Source organism: Haplochromis burtoni, unplaced genomic scaffold (assembly GCF_018398535.1).
Source record: "Haplochromis burtoni strain Fernald_Lab_line unplaced genomic scaffold, NCSU_Asbu1 Contig_9, whole genome shotgun sequence".
In the NCBI taxonomy this organism is placed as follows: Eukaryota; Metazoa; Chordata; class Actinopteri; order Cichliformes; family Cichlidae; genus Haplochromis; species Haplochromis burtoni.
In genome coordinates this window covers 528,849-545,411 of record NW_024582370.1, presented here as the reverse complement: position 1 = coordinate 545,411, position 16,563 = coordinate 528,849, and the positions used below count along the sequence as shown (strand labels likewise).

The 16,563-nt window shown below is 42.3% G+C and overlaps 1 protein-coding gene across 2 annotated transcripts in view; it reads left to right on the top strand.

Annotated features, from left to right (window-relative positions):
• Positions 1-16,563, top strand: part of cacna2d3a (calcium channel, voltage-dependent, alpha 2/delta subunit 3a) — a 117,152-nt gene that overhangs the window by 64,869 nt on the left and 35,720 nt on the right. Inside the window, exons 9-14 of one of the 2 annotated variants that reach the window (XM_005914631.3) lie at positions 628-717; positions 1,329-1,442; positions 7,488-7,566; positions 11,235-11,368; positions 12,915-12,932; positions 16,467-16,538. In XM_005914631.3, the coding sequence (XP_005914693.1) occupies positions 628-717; positions 1,329-1,442; positions 7,488-7,566; positions 11,235-11,368; positions 12,915-12,932; positions 16,467-16,538 (507 nt within the window). The remainder of the gene's footprint in view (positions 1-627; positions 718-1,328; positions 1,443-7,487; positions 7,567-11,234; positions 11,369-12,914; positions 12,933-16,466; positions 16,539-16,563) is intronic. The other variant, XM_014338774.2, reaches the window with a different exon arrangement.

Here is a 16,563-nt window from a genome sequence, read left to right as displayed (position 1 = left end):
GTGTGTGTGTGTGTGTGTGTGTGTGTGTGTGTGTGTGTGTGTGTGTGTGCATACGCCATGTATTTTTTACCCCAAGGCTGTTACAAGTAATGAGATGTGCACATGAGACCTGTTCAGTTGCTGAAAACATTAAACTCACCATGAATTGCTGGAGAAATAATGTATCCTTTGTAACGCAATCATGCCTGTGAGCAGATGCGCACACACACACAAACGCATGTATACGCACATACCCGGTGCAATAAATGACGTTGAGCTAAAAGCAAGAGAAGGGAAACTGGTCATTATGGTTTTTTCAGTCAGTATGTGAGATTTCACTTCAGTATAAGGGGGGAGTTTGCCAGATAAACTGGCTCAGGACTGAATTGAAGAGCCCATTAGACCATTGATGCAAACTCTTCACACATAAATGATGGCAAACCAAATTCAGTAAAATATTTTCTAGGATAGGAACAGTGAAAAGTAATAACTCTGCATCTTGTTCCCCTGCTTTTGTAGTTCTCTCTTGCCTCTGCCTTTGTTTTTTCTTCATAAAGACCTATAATTCTGTCACCTTTTGTGGTTTTGTCACTTTAGTTCTCTGCTTTTTTCAGCGAGATTGTAATGTTCTTAAAACCTTTTCCCCAGCATTTCCGGGAACACCTCGACAAGCTGTTTGCTCAAGGCATCGGGATGTTGGATATAGCTCTGACTGAGGCTTTCAATCTCCTCAGTGACGTAAGTAACGCACTCATGCACGATTGCGGTCATACACGCACACAGACGCACTCTTCAAACACGCATACACATCAGTTTTATGCATAAAATTAATTAGGGTTGTAATTAATAGCTAAATCAACTGATTCATGCAAAATCCAAGTAAACAAGGCACTCGATGACTCAGGTTACTGATCTGACATTTCCTAATTATGGACATGTAATTAATCAAACAGTCATCCAGACAAAGACAAAGACACACAATCTAAATATCCGTATTTCAACAGCATGTATCTTTTAAAGTGTACCCTGACATGCTGCATAGTGACGCCTCGCTGTAATTTTATCTCACAGTAGCCCTTCTACCTTGCGTTCATGCATGCGTATTGAAGGTGTGCTATTATAATTCCATTAACTCACTGTTACAACACAGTTAGCGTCCATGGAGAGTCTTGTGATGATACATTATAAGCTCTAATGGGAAGGAAGTGGAAGAGCTGTGTGTTAATGAATGAACTGGTTACATTTACATTTGACTGGATGAGAGCTTTTTGTTCTTTGATCATCACGTAGTAACCCTCTGTTTTTCTCCTTCTTTGTCTTTCTCTGTCTGTCTGTCTCCCGATGTCTAGTTCAACGAGACTGGGAGGGGCAGTGAGTGTAGCCAGGCTATTATGTTGGTGACAGATGGGGCAGTGGATACATACGATGCCATCTTTGCCAAGTATAACTGGCCAGAGAGGAAGGTAGTGTATCAGAACACACAAGCACACACATCATATTATTCTGCAAATATGTTCCAAGACAGTCGGGGCAACTCATCTCAGTTTCCCATTATACTTTGGTCACAACGTCATGAGCATGTAACCATGTATACCAGTGTTTGATGAGAAGTGGAGAGAGGTGGGCTAATCCCTCATGTGGCTATGAATGACTTCTTAAACGCACTGTTGAGAAGAGCACAAGTCTTTCTGACCCAACGTTAAAAGGAACCCCTGAGATCTAATGTGCTTTCAAGTGCACTGTACTGCCAGACATATTTGCTCGTCTGCCTTCACATCCATATGAACTTGACTGACATCCCATTCTTAATCCACACGGTTAAATATGATATATTATCCCATAACAGCTTCAGCTACAACAGCTTCAACTATTCTAGGAGGTTTTCCGCAAGATTTCCTCGAGAATTTTTGAGGTTTGCACTCAATTCATCCTAAAGATGTCAGGACTCTTCTGCAGGCCAAGTTCTCATACACCAAACTCACAAATTGTTCCCACAAAGTTAGGAGCATGAAATTGTTCAAAATGTTTTGGTATGCTGAAGCACTAAGATTTACTCTGAGAGGCTGAACTCCGCATCATAATCCCGCCTCTGCCAAACGTTACACTTGGCTCAATGAGGTCAGACAAGTACCGTCTCTCTGTAAGTGTGATTCGTCACTCCGCACAACATCTAATTTGAAGTTTGGAGGTCTGTAGTGATCGACTCTTTAGAAAGTGTCCGACCTCTGCACACTATGCACGTCAGCAGTTTACATGGTCCAACACTTCATGGCTGAGTTGCTGTTGTTCCCTATCGTTTCCACTTTGTTATAATACCACTAACAGCTGATTGTGTAATATTTAGTGTAGAGGACATTTCACAACAGGTGACATCCTATCACGGTACCACCCTGGAATTCACTGAACTCCTGAGAGCGACTTTCACAAATATTTGTAGAAGCAGTCTGGATGCCTGCTTGATCTTATTTATCTGCAGCAATGGAAGTGACTGGAACCCCTGAATTCAGTCATTTAGATGGGTGAGTGAATTGGCAATGTAGTGTACATAAATCAACAGGAAGAATGAGAAGAGCACTGTTCTACAGGGTTGGGGCAATGACTTCTAATTATGCCAAATTATTTTGGAGATTATGTATGGGAATTTCAGGAGCAGGAATCCTCCGAACCCGCTCCTTCCGGTTGTCATCTACAGAGGTTCTCCCAGTTCTGCAAGCTGTTCATTCTCGTTTACGTGCCCACCCTCCCTCCTTGTTCTCAGTTTTCTAACTTCATCTCTATGTAGCACATGGGGATCTGCCAGGCCTGGGAGCCGTCGCCAGTCCCCTTCGAGGCCTTCCTCACACCGCAGCTCAATTCATGTCAAAGCATTTACCTACTAAAACACTGTCAAACCTAAAATGAGGACGTGGGCCCAGCTAGTAAATAACTAAATTAGAAATACAGTTGCTTGAGAAATGTTCAGTGTCTTGGTAAATCTGTCTAAAAAGACCACTAAGATCACAGTTTTTCTGTGTGGTTTTCTGTTTGTGCAGTAAATCTTTTTGACAAGCAGAGGGCATTGAGTGGATCCAGTGTGGGATCTTTTTGAAGTAACGGTGCATGGCCCCGTTGAAAAAGACAACACACTTTTGCTGCTGTCCTGCAGTGTTGCTGTGGTGCTTTCTGATCTGTCACGAAATGCAACCGAAGGGCAGAAAAGATGGAGGAGGAGACAAAAAAGGGTTATTCTAAGGTCTTTTCTCTCTAAAGGAAAACGTTTGAAGCTTAACAGGTCAATGATAGAAGTATCGAATGCAATAGTACATATTCACTGTTATCACACACTGTATACAGTACACATACTGTAAAAGTGAATATGACTTCAAAGGACACAAACAGTTCCTTTACCTCAGGTAAATCCTAAATGCTTTGAGGTTGAGAGGAGAGGCCTTTGACATTAGGCAGTTAAGACATATTTTTAGTCATTTTTAACACTGACTCTGAGTAGATGTTTCTGTGTATCATTATGGATGCCTTTTAGTTACTATTAGTGCCACACTTGCACATTGTGTTTCTGCATGTCTGGTACAGTCTGTATTAAAACTGCCGAAAGCTCTCCCCCCCCGACAGCTCAAGGCTGAACATCAGTGAGCAGAGGGGACAAGGCTGCTAGATAGTTCCATTTAGAAGAAGCCCCACTGATAATAGAAGTCTTCAGTCTCTGTCACTCTCCTCAGTCTGTCCCCCCACCCCCAATCTCCCACCTCCACCCACCACTGCTGTTTTTTTAATGGATTCCTTCCAACCCATCTTAGAGCTTCACCACTGTTGAGAATCGCACCAACTATACAAACAGGCTTTGGCAAGTGTGAATGCTAAAAACATGATAAATGTCTGTATCCAGACAGCATGTGTTACACAAAAAGATCATAAAGGGTTGATTACCATAAGAAAAAAACAGCCGTGATAAAAAGTCTAAAACATTTCTTCCTGTTACAGCAGCGATTATTTTCAAAGTGATTTTCTCTTAATGTTCAAACGTTAGCTTATTTTTCCTTCACATTTTTGAAGCAAAACTTACTAAAGACTTACTAAAACCAGCATCACACAAATATTCACATAACCACACCTGTAGGATGAGCGTAACCATACAAAACACCGACATGCTCTTTACATACCCTCTCATACACATGCTTATCTACTCTCCTAGCAAATAAAATCTTTTAAACACAATGCAGCACTTCCTGTGACCATACAGGACTGTGAGATGGAAATCTCAGCGTTGTTTGAAGTGCCTTTCAAAAAATGAGGGAAAAAGCCGACGGCATTGATTAGAACAATCACGAGTCCCTTGACTTAAAACACTGACAATTTTCTGTCTGTAGTGTTGCCAAACTCTATCTATTACCTGAGCCTGTAGCCTGCTGAGTTGTAAAATCCCCAGACAGCTAATTTGTGATCAAATTGTTTGGCAGGTGAACGGCCCTCGGGGACAGAAACCTGGGATGTGCCATCAGTGTATTATGTAAACTGAATACGGTGTTCCAAGCTGGAACAGATTAATGCCAATTAAAGTTGAACACTGTGTACATGCGCTTAAAAAAAGAGTCGACTGCCCGACTGCACAAATTCCATTAATTTGTATTTGCTGATATTGCTCTAGGCTGATAGCACTATATTGCATCCAATGACGTATTGTAATCATTTCAAGATTCGTTTTTTTGTTGTTTTTGTTTTTAATTAGTGCGTCACAGTCTTGTATCCTTTGCTCTTATTTCCTTTTCAATATACTGAAAAGTCAGGCGCAGTGAATCAGATGATTTGTTATTAGGAGACTTCCACTGGATGCAAAGGGCTGCACTGAATGTGGGAGCTTGTAGTGTGGCCGTAGACATAGCTGTAGAAACTCCTCGAGAGGCGGAAACAAGGCATCCCTGCCTATTGAAAGATGCTGCGCAGAGAGCCACGTGTATAAATGATATACAGACTGATATGCTGTCCTACACACAACAATGACCGTGCTAGCTTTTGAGTTGTCTTTGTGCACTGCCTATACCCTATCTGTCACCACCGTTTGGCAGTGCATCACAAGGCAACATCACCCTGCATTTGCCAACATTGTGCCTCGTTTTCCTCGGCGGTTCAGCATAACTGCCTGGAGAGTGGAGATTACTCAGCACTACAGCCTAGAAAGGACAATCCTTAGGCTCTCTCGTGACCTAGACTGGTGATACCATGAGCACTCATGTGTCAGTCTCAGTGTGTCTCAGCCTCACAATTTGAATTGTGAGACACACTCATTGCAAGTTGAAAACTAATACTAGACCGGAAAAACGAATTCCTTGGAGAAGCCTGTGAATCAATCTGTAAGACTTGCTGATGAAGCTTGTTAGATCCTGTATCTGAATTAAAATAGAAGAGCAGTGCCCACACAGACTGCAATCAGAAAAGCTTCTTTGACCAAATATCTTCTGCTCAGACACATGTAGGCTTACTGAATAGTGGCCGTATACAAACCATTTCTGTTTGCATGTCTGCCTTTGTTGCAAATTTGGATTCAGGTTAAATCATCGAGTTGATCTATATGTAAAATTGGCCCGTTTTTTTCAAAGTAGCACTTTGTGTGGCAGGTCTTAGACTTTGTTAAGTACTGAACAGAAACATCAAAACACTTTGCTTGCTTTACTTACTCTTTCAAAAAAATGTGTGAATGTTCTGGAGGACAGAATCAGTTATTAAGTTAAATGCTAAATATGTAAAATATTCATACATGTACTAACTGAAATTACATCCATATGCATACTGTATGTGTGTGCATGAATTTGCAGTATTTATATCCTGATGTGTCTGTTCTTTCGTGCATGTGCATTTTTTCCCTTGCATGTAAACTTTGTGCACTCGGCAGCACGGTGGCACGGTGGTTAGCACTGTTGCCGCACAGCAAGAAGGTCCTGAGTTCAATTCCACCATCAGGCCGCGGTCTTTCTGTGTGGAGTTTGCATGTTCTCCCCGTGTTTGCGTGGGTTCTCTCTGGGTACTCTGGCTTCCTCCTACCGTCCAAAGACATGCAGCTTGTGGGGATAGGTTAATTGGATAACCCAAATTGCCACTAGGTGTGAATGTGCGAGTGAATGTGAGTGTAAGTGGTTGTCTGTCCCTGTGTGTTAGCCCTGTGACAGGCTGGCGCCCTGTCCAGGGTGCACCCCGCCTCTCACCCTATGACAGTTGGGATAGGCTCCCGCGACCCTGAAAAGGATAAGCGAATGGATGGATGGTGTCTGTTCTTTCGTGCATGTGCATTTTTTTCCTTGCATGTAAACTTTGTGCACTCAACTATCTTAAAGATTGCATGTCGTGGCTCAAGTTCTACAATTTCTTCTTCTACCTCAGTTTTACCTTACTCAGCTGTAAACCTCGTCCATATTTAATAACCAGTCTGTTGCGGTTTGGCTTTCAGTGAAGTGAAACACATAATCACACAAAGAAAAGCTTACATGACACGTTTTTATCAAAGTCTTACATGGCGTTGTTCTGATTACAACAGCTGTGTTGTGTTTTCCTAACACTTTGGTAGTGTCAGTCAAATGGCTGAAGTTTGATGAATAGAGGATTATTGTGGTCTAGATAATGAGCGGTGAATGAAACAACTATGCTTATTCAGTGAAACATATTACCGTTATCAACAGACTGACATTATCTGGAAAAAAACTATTTAGAACTGTCCATGGTCAAGGTGGTAAATTTACGTATTAATTTTAAAGACTTTTTTTAGTTAAAAACAATGTAATAGAGAATGCAGTGCATACATATTCCAGGAAAAGTCAATTGCATCTATACATAAATGATATTTTTGCATAAATTTTTGCAATTTTCAGACTTTCTGAGTTCCAAAATTGTATCAAATACATGTTTAAAACTCTGAGAGGTCTACGCACTCATGTGCATTCATATGCAGTACACACAGTACATGTACACACACAAACAGAAACATGCTGTTGGGGTTAAGGGAGTCAGTGGAAAATGCATATGCAATAGGCACAGCAGCTGTGCCCCCAGAGGCTTGCATCTGGTCCAATCTGGCAACAAATCTCTTAACACTCTCATACATGCACCTGCCAAATTCACCTGCTGCTGGAGCCAATGAGCCAGGGAAAAAATGGGTTTGGCACATAAGAGTAAAGAAGATTCTCCGTACTGAGCACATAAAGCTTTTTCAAATTAAAATTTGCGTTTTATCTTTTGTAATCACTGTAATTGCAGATTTTCAAAACACTCGCCTGCATTTGCTCATCCTTGATTTTTAGGTTCTTAAATAAAGAAAATAGCTGGAACTGAACATTTAAATTTAAAGGTAACACAATAAACTTTCAGGAAGCAATCATCAACTAGGAGACTTGGTAATCACTAAATGAGAAAGAATGAGTCTTTTGCCAGACGTTGACAGTGTTATCTTCTGAATGGTACCATGGCAACCCCTATCAAATATGATTAAAATGAATGATGGGAGCTATCTGCTTTTCTTTCCCCAGGTCCGTATATTTCCTTACCTGATTGGTCGAGAATCAGCCTTCGCAGAAAATCTAAAATGGATGGCGTGTGCTAACAAAGGTGGGCTCTTCAAAGACGCTACTTTCTCTCTCCCTGTAATCTGTTTTGGTGGGGTAAAGTTGCAGCGTGTCACTGTCAGCTGGAGGAAAAGTATTACATTATGCAGCTCAGGATTTGTTTGGAGTTTTTGGCACATGTGTCTGTGTGCATACATACACTAGCATAGATGAGTTTGTCGGCGCTCATCAGCATAAGCAGGTGTATGCGACAGGCGGCAACGGGTTCCAGTTGCACAGGCCAGATGTGTCATATTACTTCTTCTTTGAGCTTAAAGTCCAAATGAATCATAGTGATGCGCCACTTTCGAGCAGCTTTCTGTGTGGTCATGGTTGTCTTAATGCGTAGAGCACTTTCCTCCAGGATCTATACTTAGCTGGGAGGTGGCTGACAGAGACAGTCTGGCTCCATTTCCTCAGGCTCCAGCAGATAAGACAGGCAAGCCACAGGTCACACAAAGGGTGTTAAGTATGTGTGTGTGTGTGTGTGTGTGTGTGTGTGTGTGTGTGTGTGTGTTATGTGTGTGTGTGTGTGCTTGTTCGTGTGTGTGTGTTAGACTTTTCTTTGGTCGTGTGATACAAGAACATCCACAGTGTTGCTTGGACGTGATATCAGAGAACCCATCCAGTGTCTTTGAGGATATTAGTGATGATAAAACCTGAGACAGAAGAGGCTCACAGACGTCTGTGAGTATTCTTGTTTGGCTGTGCGCTCGTGTGCGCTCGTGTGCGCATGCACCAGGGAATGCACATGTTGCCCTAAGGCTGTTGCAAGCAATGTGATGTACACATGAGACCTGTTTGGTTGCTGAAAACATTGTGTTTGTTTAGACTTGTGTATGTGTGTGTGTGTAATGCTATAGTACGGATGTTAATGTGTGTGATGATTCAGGGGGATGACTGTGACTTTCTCTCCATCCCAGAAATGATGCAGAACAGTCTTCTGTCAAAAACTCTGCGTGGCCCAGAATATTAGCAGGACTGGAAATGCTATGAGTGTCACAGTGCAAGTAAAGCTACTTTTGGCTGCTTCCTTATTCACGAGGAGTCGCGTGTTTGATTTGGCAGATTTTTATGCTGGATGGCTCTGATGTAACCCCAGAGGAATTTGTTTGGGATAGAAGTGGTGCAAGCATCGGTAAAATAATGTTACATGTTTTCACTAACTCTCAGCATTTACCGTATATTTACTATCCATCCATCCGCTTATCCTTTTCAGGGTCGCGGGGGGCGCTGGAGCCTATCCCAGCTAGGGCAAGAGGTACACCCTGGACAGGGCGCCAGTCTGTCGCAGGGCCAACACACAGGGACAGACAACCAGTCGCACTCACATTTACACCTATGGGCAATTTAGATTGTTCGATTAACCTATCTCCACAAGCTGCATGTCTTTGGACTGTGGGAGGAAGCCGGAGTACCCGGAGAGAACCCACGTGAACACAGGGAGAACATACAAACTCCACTCAGAAAGACCCCGGCCTGATGGTGGAATTGAACTCAGGACCTTCTTGCTGTGAGGCGACAGTGCTAACCACCAGTTTGTTGCTTTGGACGGTCGATATTATTTATTAAACTCGCCCCCTTTCGCTACCTCTACTCTTTGCATCTTCACATTTCCTTCGACCTCATTCACACATGTATTCTGTCTTTTTCCTACTGACTCTCCTTTCGTACCTGCATACCTCCGCCTCCTCTCTGGGGTTACTTCTATCTGCTCCATATTCTCACTACAAATCGCCGTGCTGTCTACAAGTAACTTTAGTGTCGTTTCAGATGTTCTAAGCAATTATTTTCCAAAATGTGTATCAAAGCTAATCAACACCCCTTTATAAATTGTTTATTACACGTTCAATTTAACATCTTAATTGTATTCAGATTTAAACGCTGCATCAGTACTTGCCTTGTTGCAACCAGTGCAAGAGTAGTTTTCCTCTAGTGTCTTTTGAGTATTCTTAAATGTGGTATATTTCTGCAGGTAATCAGTACTTTTTTAAAGGCCATTTTAACAGGAAGCAAGGCAACATTTCTAAGTATTCTTTAAGTCATCTAGATTATTTTACCGGCTGGGTTGATGCGCCACGTCTATCACAGATCTGTGTATTGTGTCTAGACTTCAGGTCCTTTCTCCCTGTGGAGTCAAAGTTGTTGCCGGGAAAGATGACCCCAACATCTATTTCCTCCGACGAGCTCTCTCCTAATAAGCAAAAAACTTACAGTTTTGTTGTAAAATACTTTTACAACTGTGCACCAAGACAGCGCTTCCTTACACGATGATACATTTTTCACTTCCACCTCATCCATTATCAGGACACCTTACGGGATCTTATTTGCTACATATGACCCAGACCAAGGTCATGTAAAAATATATTGATGCCCTCAACCTGTCCACACCTTGCTGAGGCTGTATTGTATGTACAACATGGGTACCATCCACTGAAAGTTGGGAGCCTTCATTTTTCTTCCCCTGGCACCTGGCCCTGATGGCTCAGCTCGAAGGACGCCCTCAGCCTTCGAGAGGGAGCAGTAATTCTCGACTCACTACTGTGATGAACGATGCAGTTAGACTAGACAGTGTCTTTGTGTGTGACATGCGTCTGTATGTGTGTGTTCTCATTGCACCGTCTGGTGGAATAATGGCTCCAAATGCCTCTGAGGATAAAAAAGACCTGCAAAGGTTCAGTTCCAGGTCAAGTTCTGTTAATATACTGATTACAGCAGTTATGTGATATCAGCACTTTTTTTCAATAATAGATTTTATTTTTAGTTAATTATTCTATTTTGGGCTTTACTATAGATATAGTTTTAAGATTAGCTTATAATCAATGGTGCATATTATCAGATATTTGGGCTGGGTTGATGCGCCACGTCTATCACAGATCTGTGTATTGTGTCTAGACTTCAGGTCCTTTCTCCCTGTGGAGTCAAAGTTGTTGCCGGGAAAGATGAGCCCAACATCTATTTCCTCCGACTATGATTTTCTACTTGAATGCCCAACGGTGATGGAGGCAGTTTGCTGTTTTTACAGCTGGGTGAAAATGTGGTGGGCTTTTTCTTTTCCCTTATTCATGGCGCCTCTGTCTCTGTCTGACTGCAATGCTGACTCTCTTCCTCTCGCTTTTTCTGAACCTCCTCCTGAGATAACAGTATATTTCCTCCTTCACATACACATTAGTATCATAACGATGGCATTGCCATTATGGGAGATGGAATCGCTTGTAGTTTAGCTGAGATATTTTTGGTCTTACATTTAGATACACATGCATATACATATACATTAAAACCCATGATGGTTGGGTCTTGCTTGAATAGTTTGCGGAGGATACTTTAAAAGTTAGTCATGCATTTAACCAAGTTTCCATCATGCAAACAGCAGGTCAGCAGCACTGCATCCCAGATGTAGTTAGTCTGCATTGTTACCAAGATTATTAAAATAGCAATGGCTTGGAATATGTTGCTGGCTCCATAAAGCTAAAATGTTTTTTCAGGCATCTGATCTGCCCTCAAACAAGCTTAGAAACAGAGCATGTGTTTTTGGGCAGTAGTGAGTTGGACTTCTGAGCCTGTGCTGCCTCATTGTTGGCAGGATCTAATTTAAATAATTAATCTACTTTAATTAAGAATGAACAATTCTTCATTTCTGTTTATCTTTCTCCTCCACTTTTTGCTCAACAGGGTATTTCACTCAGATTTCCACACTGGCAGATGTGCAAGAGAACGTGATGGAGTATCTCCATGTTCTCAGTCGTCCCAAGGTGATCGACCGGGAGCACGACACAGTTTGGACTGAGGCCTACATCGATAGCACTGTGAGTTGAATATGCCTTCGCTTGCTACTTAACTCCAGTTCACGTGGTCCTTGATAGCCTCACATATCCACTGTAGGCTTAGAAAACTCCATAATGGGCTGAATTGTTGTATACATAAACCACAGGACCTTTTGTATAAGTTCATATTGTGAAAACATTTTGAAGGGGAATGAATTAAACAACCCAAATGAAAGTGATCGAGGGTGAAAGACGAGCAGAGGGCTGACAATGTTTTCTGCATTTGTACCTTTGACTGTGAATGAGTTAAATGAGTCTGTGTGTAGCAGATGGACCCATTAAGTAAACGAGCCTCCTGTGTGTGCTTGGGAGCTTTGTAGGGTTGCAGCATTTTCAACTCCAGACAGTCTTAGGAGAATCTTTTTTTGGGGCATTGCCCATAGTTGACCTTTCCCGCGTGAAAAAGTCTCACTTCAGATTTATTGATAGTGGAAATACTTTGCTTGGTTTAGAAGAGGGTGCCATCATACCAGAGCATGATGGGTCACAGTCATTTGCCTTTAACTCACCAGGGCATTTATGTGGGCTCTTCTCACATGGATGCAACGTTGCACAATTGTACTGGGGAGCTGCTATAATAAAGTAAATGTAATGTCTGATCTGAACGCATGGGGCATTTATTGTTCCCACATGTGCCATCATTAGGTAATGTCTAGAATAGTTCAGGACTTTGCTGTGAAAACTATGGTTTCCAATCTCTAAATCTCCTATCACCATACTGGCCGACATACTGAGCATAAGCAGGTAGTGAATATTGTGAATTACAGTCAAAATAATAATATTTTCTGAAATCGTGCATTCGTCTCCTGTACATCCTCTATAGTTGAGTGACACAAACATCCCGAAAAACCCCTGAATGATAATAACAGAGTTAAAAGGACGAATCCTCTGTGATCCAAAGTCAGCACACAACATGCTGCATCATTCACCACACTGGTCCTTCTTGGCTGAAGTTGCTGTGTTAGACACGGAGAGAAAATAGCAGGAGTTAACAGTTTCTGTATAGATTAAGAGTGTGAGAGCTTTGGCCATGTAAAGGCAAAGGTAAGTGCCCTCCACTAGAAATACCCACCACGCAATCAAAAAACCACATAAAAATAGACTCTTTTCTCTCAGCTATCCTTTGAATATCCCTTATGTTTTACCCTTTCCTGTCTTTCTGTGCTCATTTGTTTCTCTTTGTCCTCATTTTCCCTCCCATTTATCACAGAAGTGCATACACTCAGCGCTGACCTAACACGTATAAGGAAATGCTTACGTTTTCTTGCAGTAGGAGTTACGGCACTTGAGTGTTGATTCCTCTCTGCTGCGGCCCTTTTGACTATAAAGTTTGCCTCTCTTGAGACAGTCGCTGTTTTTAAGTTGTGTTCAATGTCAGTGGATTGTATGTGCCCACTGGCACTCCATTCAGTGAAAATTGCACTGAAAGGCTTTCTGACACTTATCCACAAATGTATTGACCCTGTCTCTCCTCCTCATCGTCATCCTCCTTCTCACCTCCTCTTCCTTCTCAATCTGTTCTCTTTAGCTCCCCCAAGCACAAAAGGTAAATGTGGTTTGAGGTCATTGGTGCATTGTGCTGTGGTGAGGCCTGCTGTGTGTCATGTGCATTTCTTGTGCATGTGCGTTTCGGTTTCTAATATCTGTGAAATGAACTATCATAGCGGCTCGTGGCATTTTCTTATGTGTCGTTGTCATATGTTGTTTGTCAACTTCCTGATTGAAGCCATGCCTCATGGTTGTCATGGGTGCCATTCACGCGTTCTCTTTTGCACGTCTGATTTCGCATTCGCACACGTCTGTGCACAAACTCGCTCATTCTTCACTGGTGATGCTATGTTAGCCTTGCTTTGCCAGTGTCTCTGGGCTGGCATTGTGATTATGTGTGTAAATGTGAGGCTTCATTTTGTTCTTTGGCCTGTGTGATTTTTGGTGTGAAAACAAGATTGCCTGTGTTATTTGTTTTGGTAGAATTCTCCAGAATAAGCTGTTTTGTCATCTTCTGGGTGAAAATCCAATAGTCCATAATGGTTGGCGGGATGATCTGTTCTGATGCCTTTTTATCATTTTCAGTGTTTTATTTTTCCAGTGATTTATGAATCGTATGTGGGTTGAGATAAGCAGCTCTATAATCACAACAGTGATGATGGCGAAACAAAAGAGCGCTCTGCCTCCCCATCAGTGTGAGCGAGGCACAGCAGTAGCATTACACAGCTGGCAGGCCGTATGTCTGACATAGTGCTGTTAGTGTGACAGACCCGAGCTGATTGACCTCAAAACAGCTCAGCAGAAAACTGAAATAGATATCATTTTATTAGGATTAGCGAGGAATCTGTACCAATTCTTTGCATATAATTGCCCCAGCACTGCTCTGGCCTGGGTGAACACACATACACACTACTCCAGTGACAGAAGGATGCAAACATGTGTGATAAGAAGTGAGCAAAACTCCTTGGATGGGCTCTGTGTTAGAAAATTGATGAGCATTTTGTTCCAGGACTGAAGTGTATCATCTTTCCTTCATGCTATCTTTCCCCGGTTTTCTCCCTCTCACTGCGACCCAGCAGTCCGTCTTTCTTATCTTACCTTTCTTTTGTGTTTTGTTTTGTTTTATTGTTTCACTTTGCTTCTTCGCCCCTATCTCTTTCCCTCCACCTGTGCTCTCCTTTCTGCCATCCTCCCTCTTGCTCTCCTATCCCTCGTTCCACCAGCTTCATTCATCATTCTCTGGCTCATTTGGCTTTGTTTCCCACTCTGCTGGATGAACTGACACTGGAGCTCAGGGATGATGCGAGGGAGGTGAGAGGAATGTGTCAGGGGGAGATATTTGAGGACAACGGTAGGGAGGGTTGGAAAAAGAACATAAGAGATTAAAGAATCATAAACATTGTGGGAGTGACAGGAGGAATTTGCACTGAAGTTTCAAAAAACGAGACTGATACTTGATTAAGTACGAAGACCAAAAAATGGGGAATCTGTGAGCGGCTGATTGCCTTTTGAAGATAAACTGAAATGCTGAGATGTTCAAAATGTCTTGCTGGATGAACATGAACTCCGCTATTTCAAAGCAAAGCATTAATATTGATTGAGGTAATTAAGAGCTTTCAAAGATAATCCCCAAACACCTGTGCAGTAAAAACATGTGCTGGATGTGTGCCAGCTCAGCTTCCCATCGGGTCTGTTTTAGTTTGCTCAAATTAGTCTGCAGAGGTGGCGTTGGCTCCCGCACACACAAACCTGGTCTCCAAGGAAACAGGGGTCACCTCATCTACCTCCATGCAATTTGTCACAGCAACCTAGATTATAAAGTGTACTATGAAACATAAAACACAGGCCAAGGGTGTGTATGTTAGCCCTCTGATGGGTATTGGTGTGTGTGTGTTTATGTGTGTGTGGGTATGTGCTAGTGCGGTGTCAAGTGTATTAATGCCCACTGGTGTTCTCGTTCATTATTTGACCCACAGCAGAGAAAAGAACTTCCACAGCTCCTTTACTCTGACTCATACAGGTAAATTTGCAGAGGCAATGATGATGCAGATTTGGCCCAGATGTGTGAGTTCTGACTTAAAGATTAGGGTTAGCACCACTTCCACTTTCACAGCAAGAAGGTCCTGAGTCAGCAACACCAGGCTAGGGCAGGCCTTCGATGTGGAATCCTCGTGCTCTGCCATAGGTCTTCGATTTCACACAGCATCTAAACACATGCAGTTACTGGCCTGGTTGCTTCAAGCTGGCTGCCCGTGCTCCTAATAATTAGGATGGGTTATGCAAAGAGAAGAAATCCCCCGTGGGGCTGAATAAAGTGTACCTTTTCTGTAGCTCTGATGGTGACTTTAAATGCACTGCCTCTTCTTATTTACCTAAAAGTATGGCAATCCCTGGAAGTGCATGGGCATTTTTACCAATTTGAACAATCTGGATTTCTGCTCAAAGGGTTCACATATTACACAGAGTCTTCTATTGGGGTTCACAGGGATACAGCAGCCCATAGGACCAGTAATATACTGCACTGATTGAAACGACCTGGGCTTGGATATATCTCTTTAATTTATCCCGTTCAGTGGTAGCACGGCTGCCACGTGTTGCAGCTGCAGTATCTAGGTATGCTTCGTTCTCCCTTCTACGTCCAATATTGGACTCCAAATTACATTTAGCAGCTGTCCAAACTCGTGCCACTAATTCCTCTTTCCTCAGCGTCTGAGGGATATTGACAGATTTCCTTGTCATTACCTGTTATCTCTCATGGTAAAAAAGAAAAAAAAGTCTTGGGGTGGGGAAAGCACTTTTACAATGTCGGTATAAAATTCAGTACTTTCTAAAGATGTGTGCTGATATTTAGTCAGTCCAACAAATTTAAAAGATGATATTCCTTTGATTAGTGCAGCGTAAGTAGAACATGCTCTATGCTTTTTGCCGCTCCGTGTTCCCCTGAACTATTGTAGATTTTCATCTTGGATTTATTCTTTGCTTAATGATCCAATTACTGATGCTGAATGGAAGAAGTCACTGACATTTAGACAGATTCAACATTTCTGGGTAGGCAAGGTTAGATCATATTTTTCAAGTACTAAGCCTTCCTCCAGTCTCCTAAGAAAACAGTGTCAAGCTTTCATCTGTAATGGATATCATCGTCAGATACAGACATCCGGTAGAAAGATAAATATCATAATTATCCCAGCAGTCTTTAGAGGGGGGGGTACCCAGATCCAGACTAGAAGCGCTGCCTTTGGATAAGCTTATTCTGCAAGAGATCAAAGGCAGACTCTGATTGAACATATTTTAGGGCAAATAATAAACATGAATAAAACATGTCGTGGAAGTTTAGTTGGTCTCTGAAGAAGATGATCAGGTCCTCGGCTAAATTCCCATCAAATTCTATGTTCCACACGGATGTTTTGCAGCTTGAAAACACTGCTCAGTGTGACTGGGCAAGATGTTTCATATAAGATGCATGAAATGTGCTCTGTGGTTACATAAAATTTGTAACAAAAACAATGAAGTTTCATCATTACCTTCCCTCTCTTCCCTCCCTTTGGCTCTTTCTGTTTTTCTGTTTGTTTCTGCTTCACAAATCACTCAGTTGGAGGACGGTCAAGGTCCAGTTCTGATGACTACGGTGGCAATGCCAGTGTTCAGTACCAAGAACGAGACTGTAAGCTCACATACAGTGATGCAGA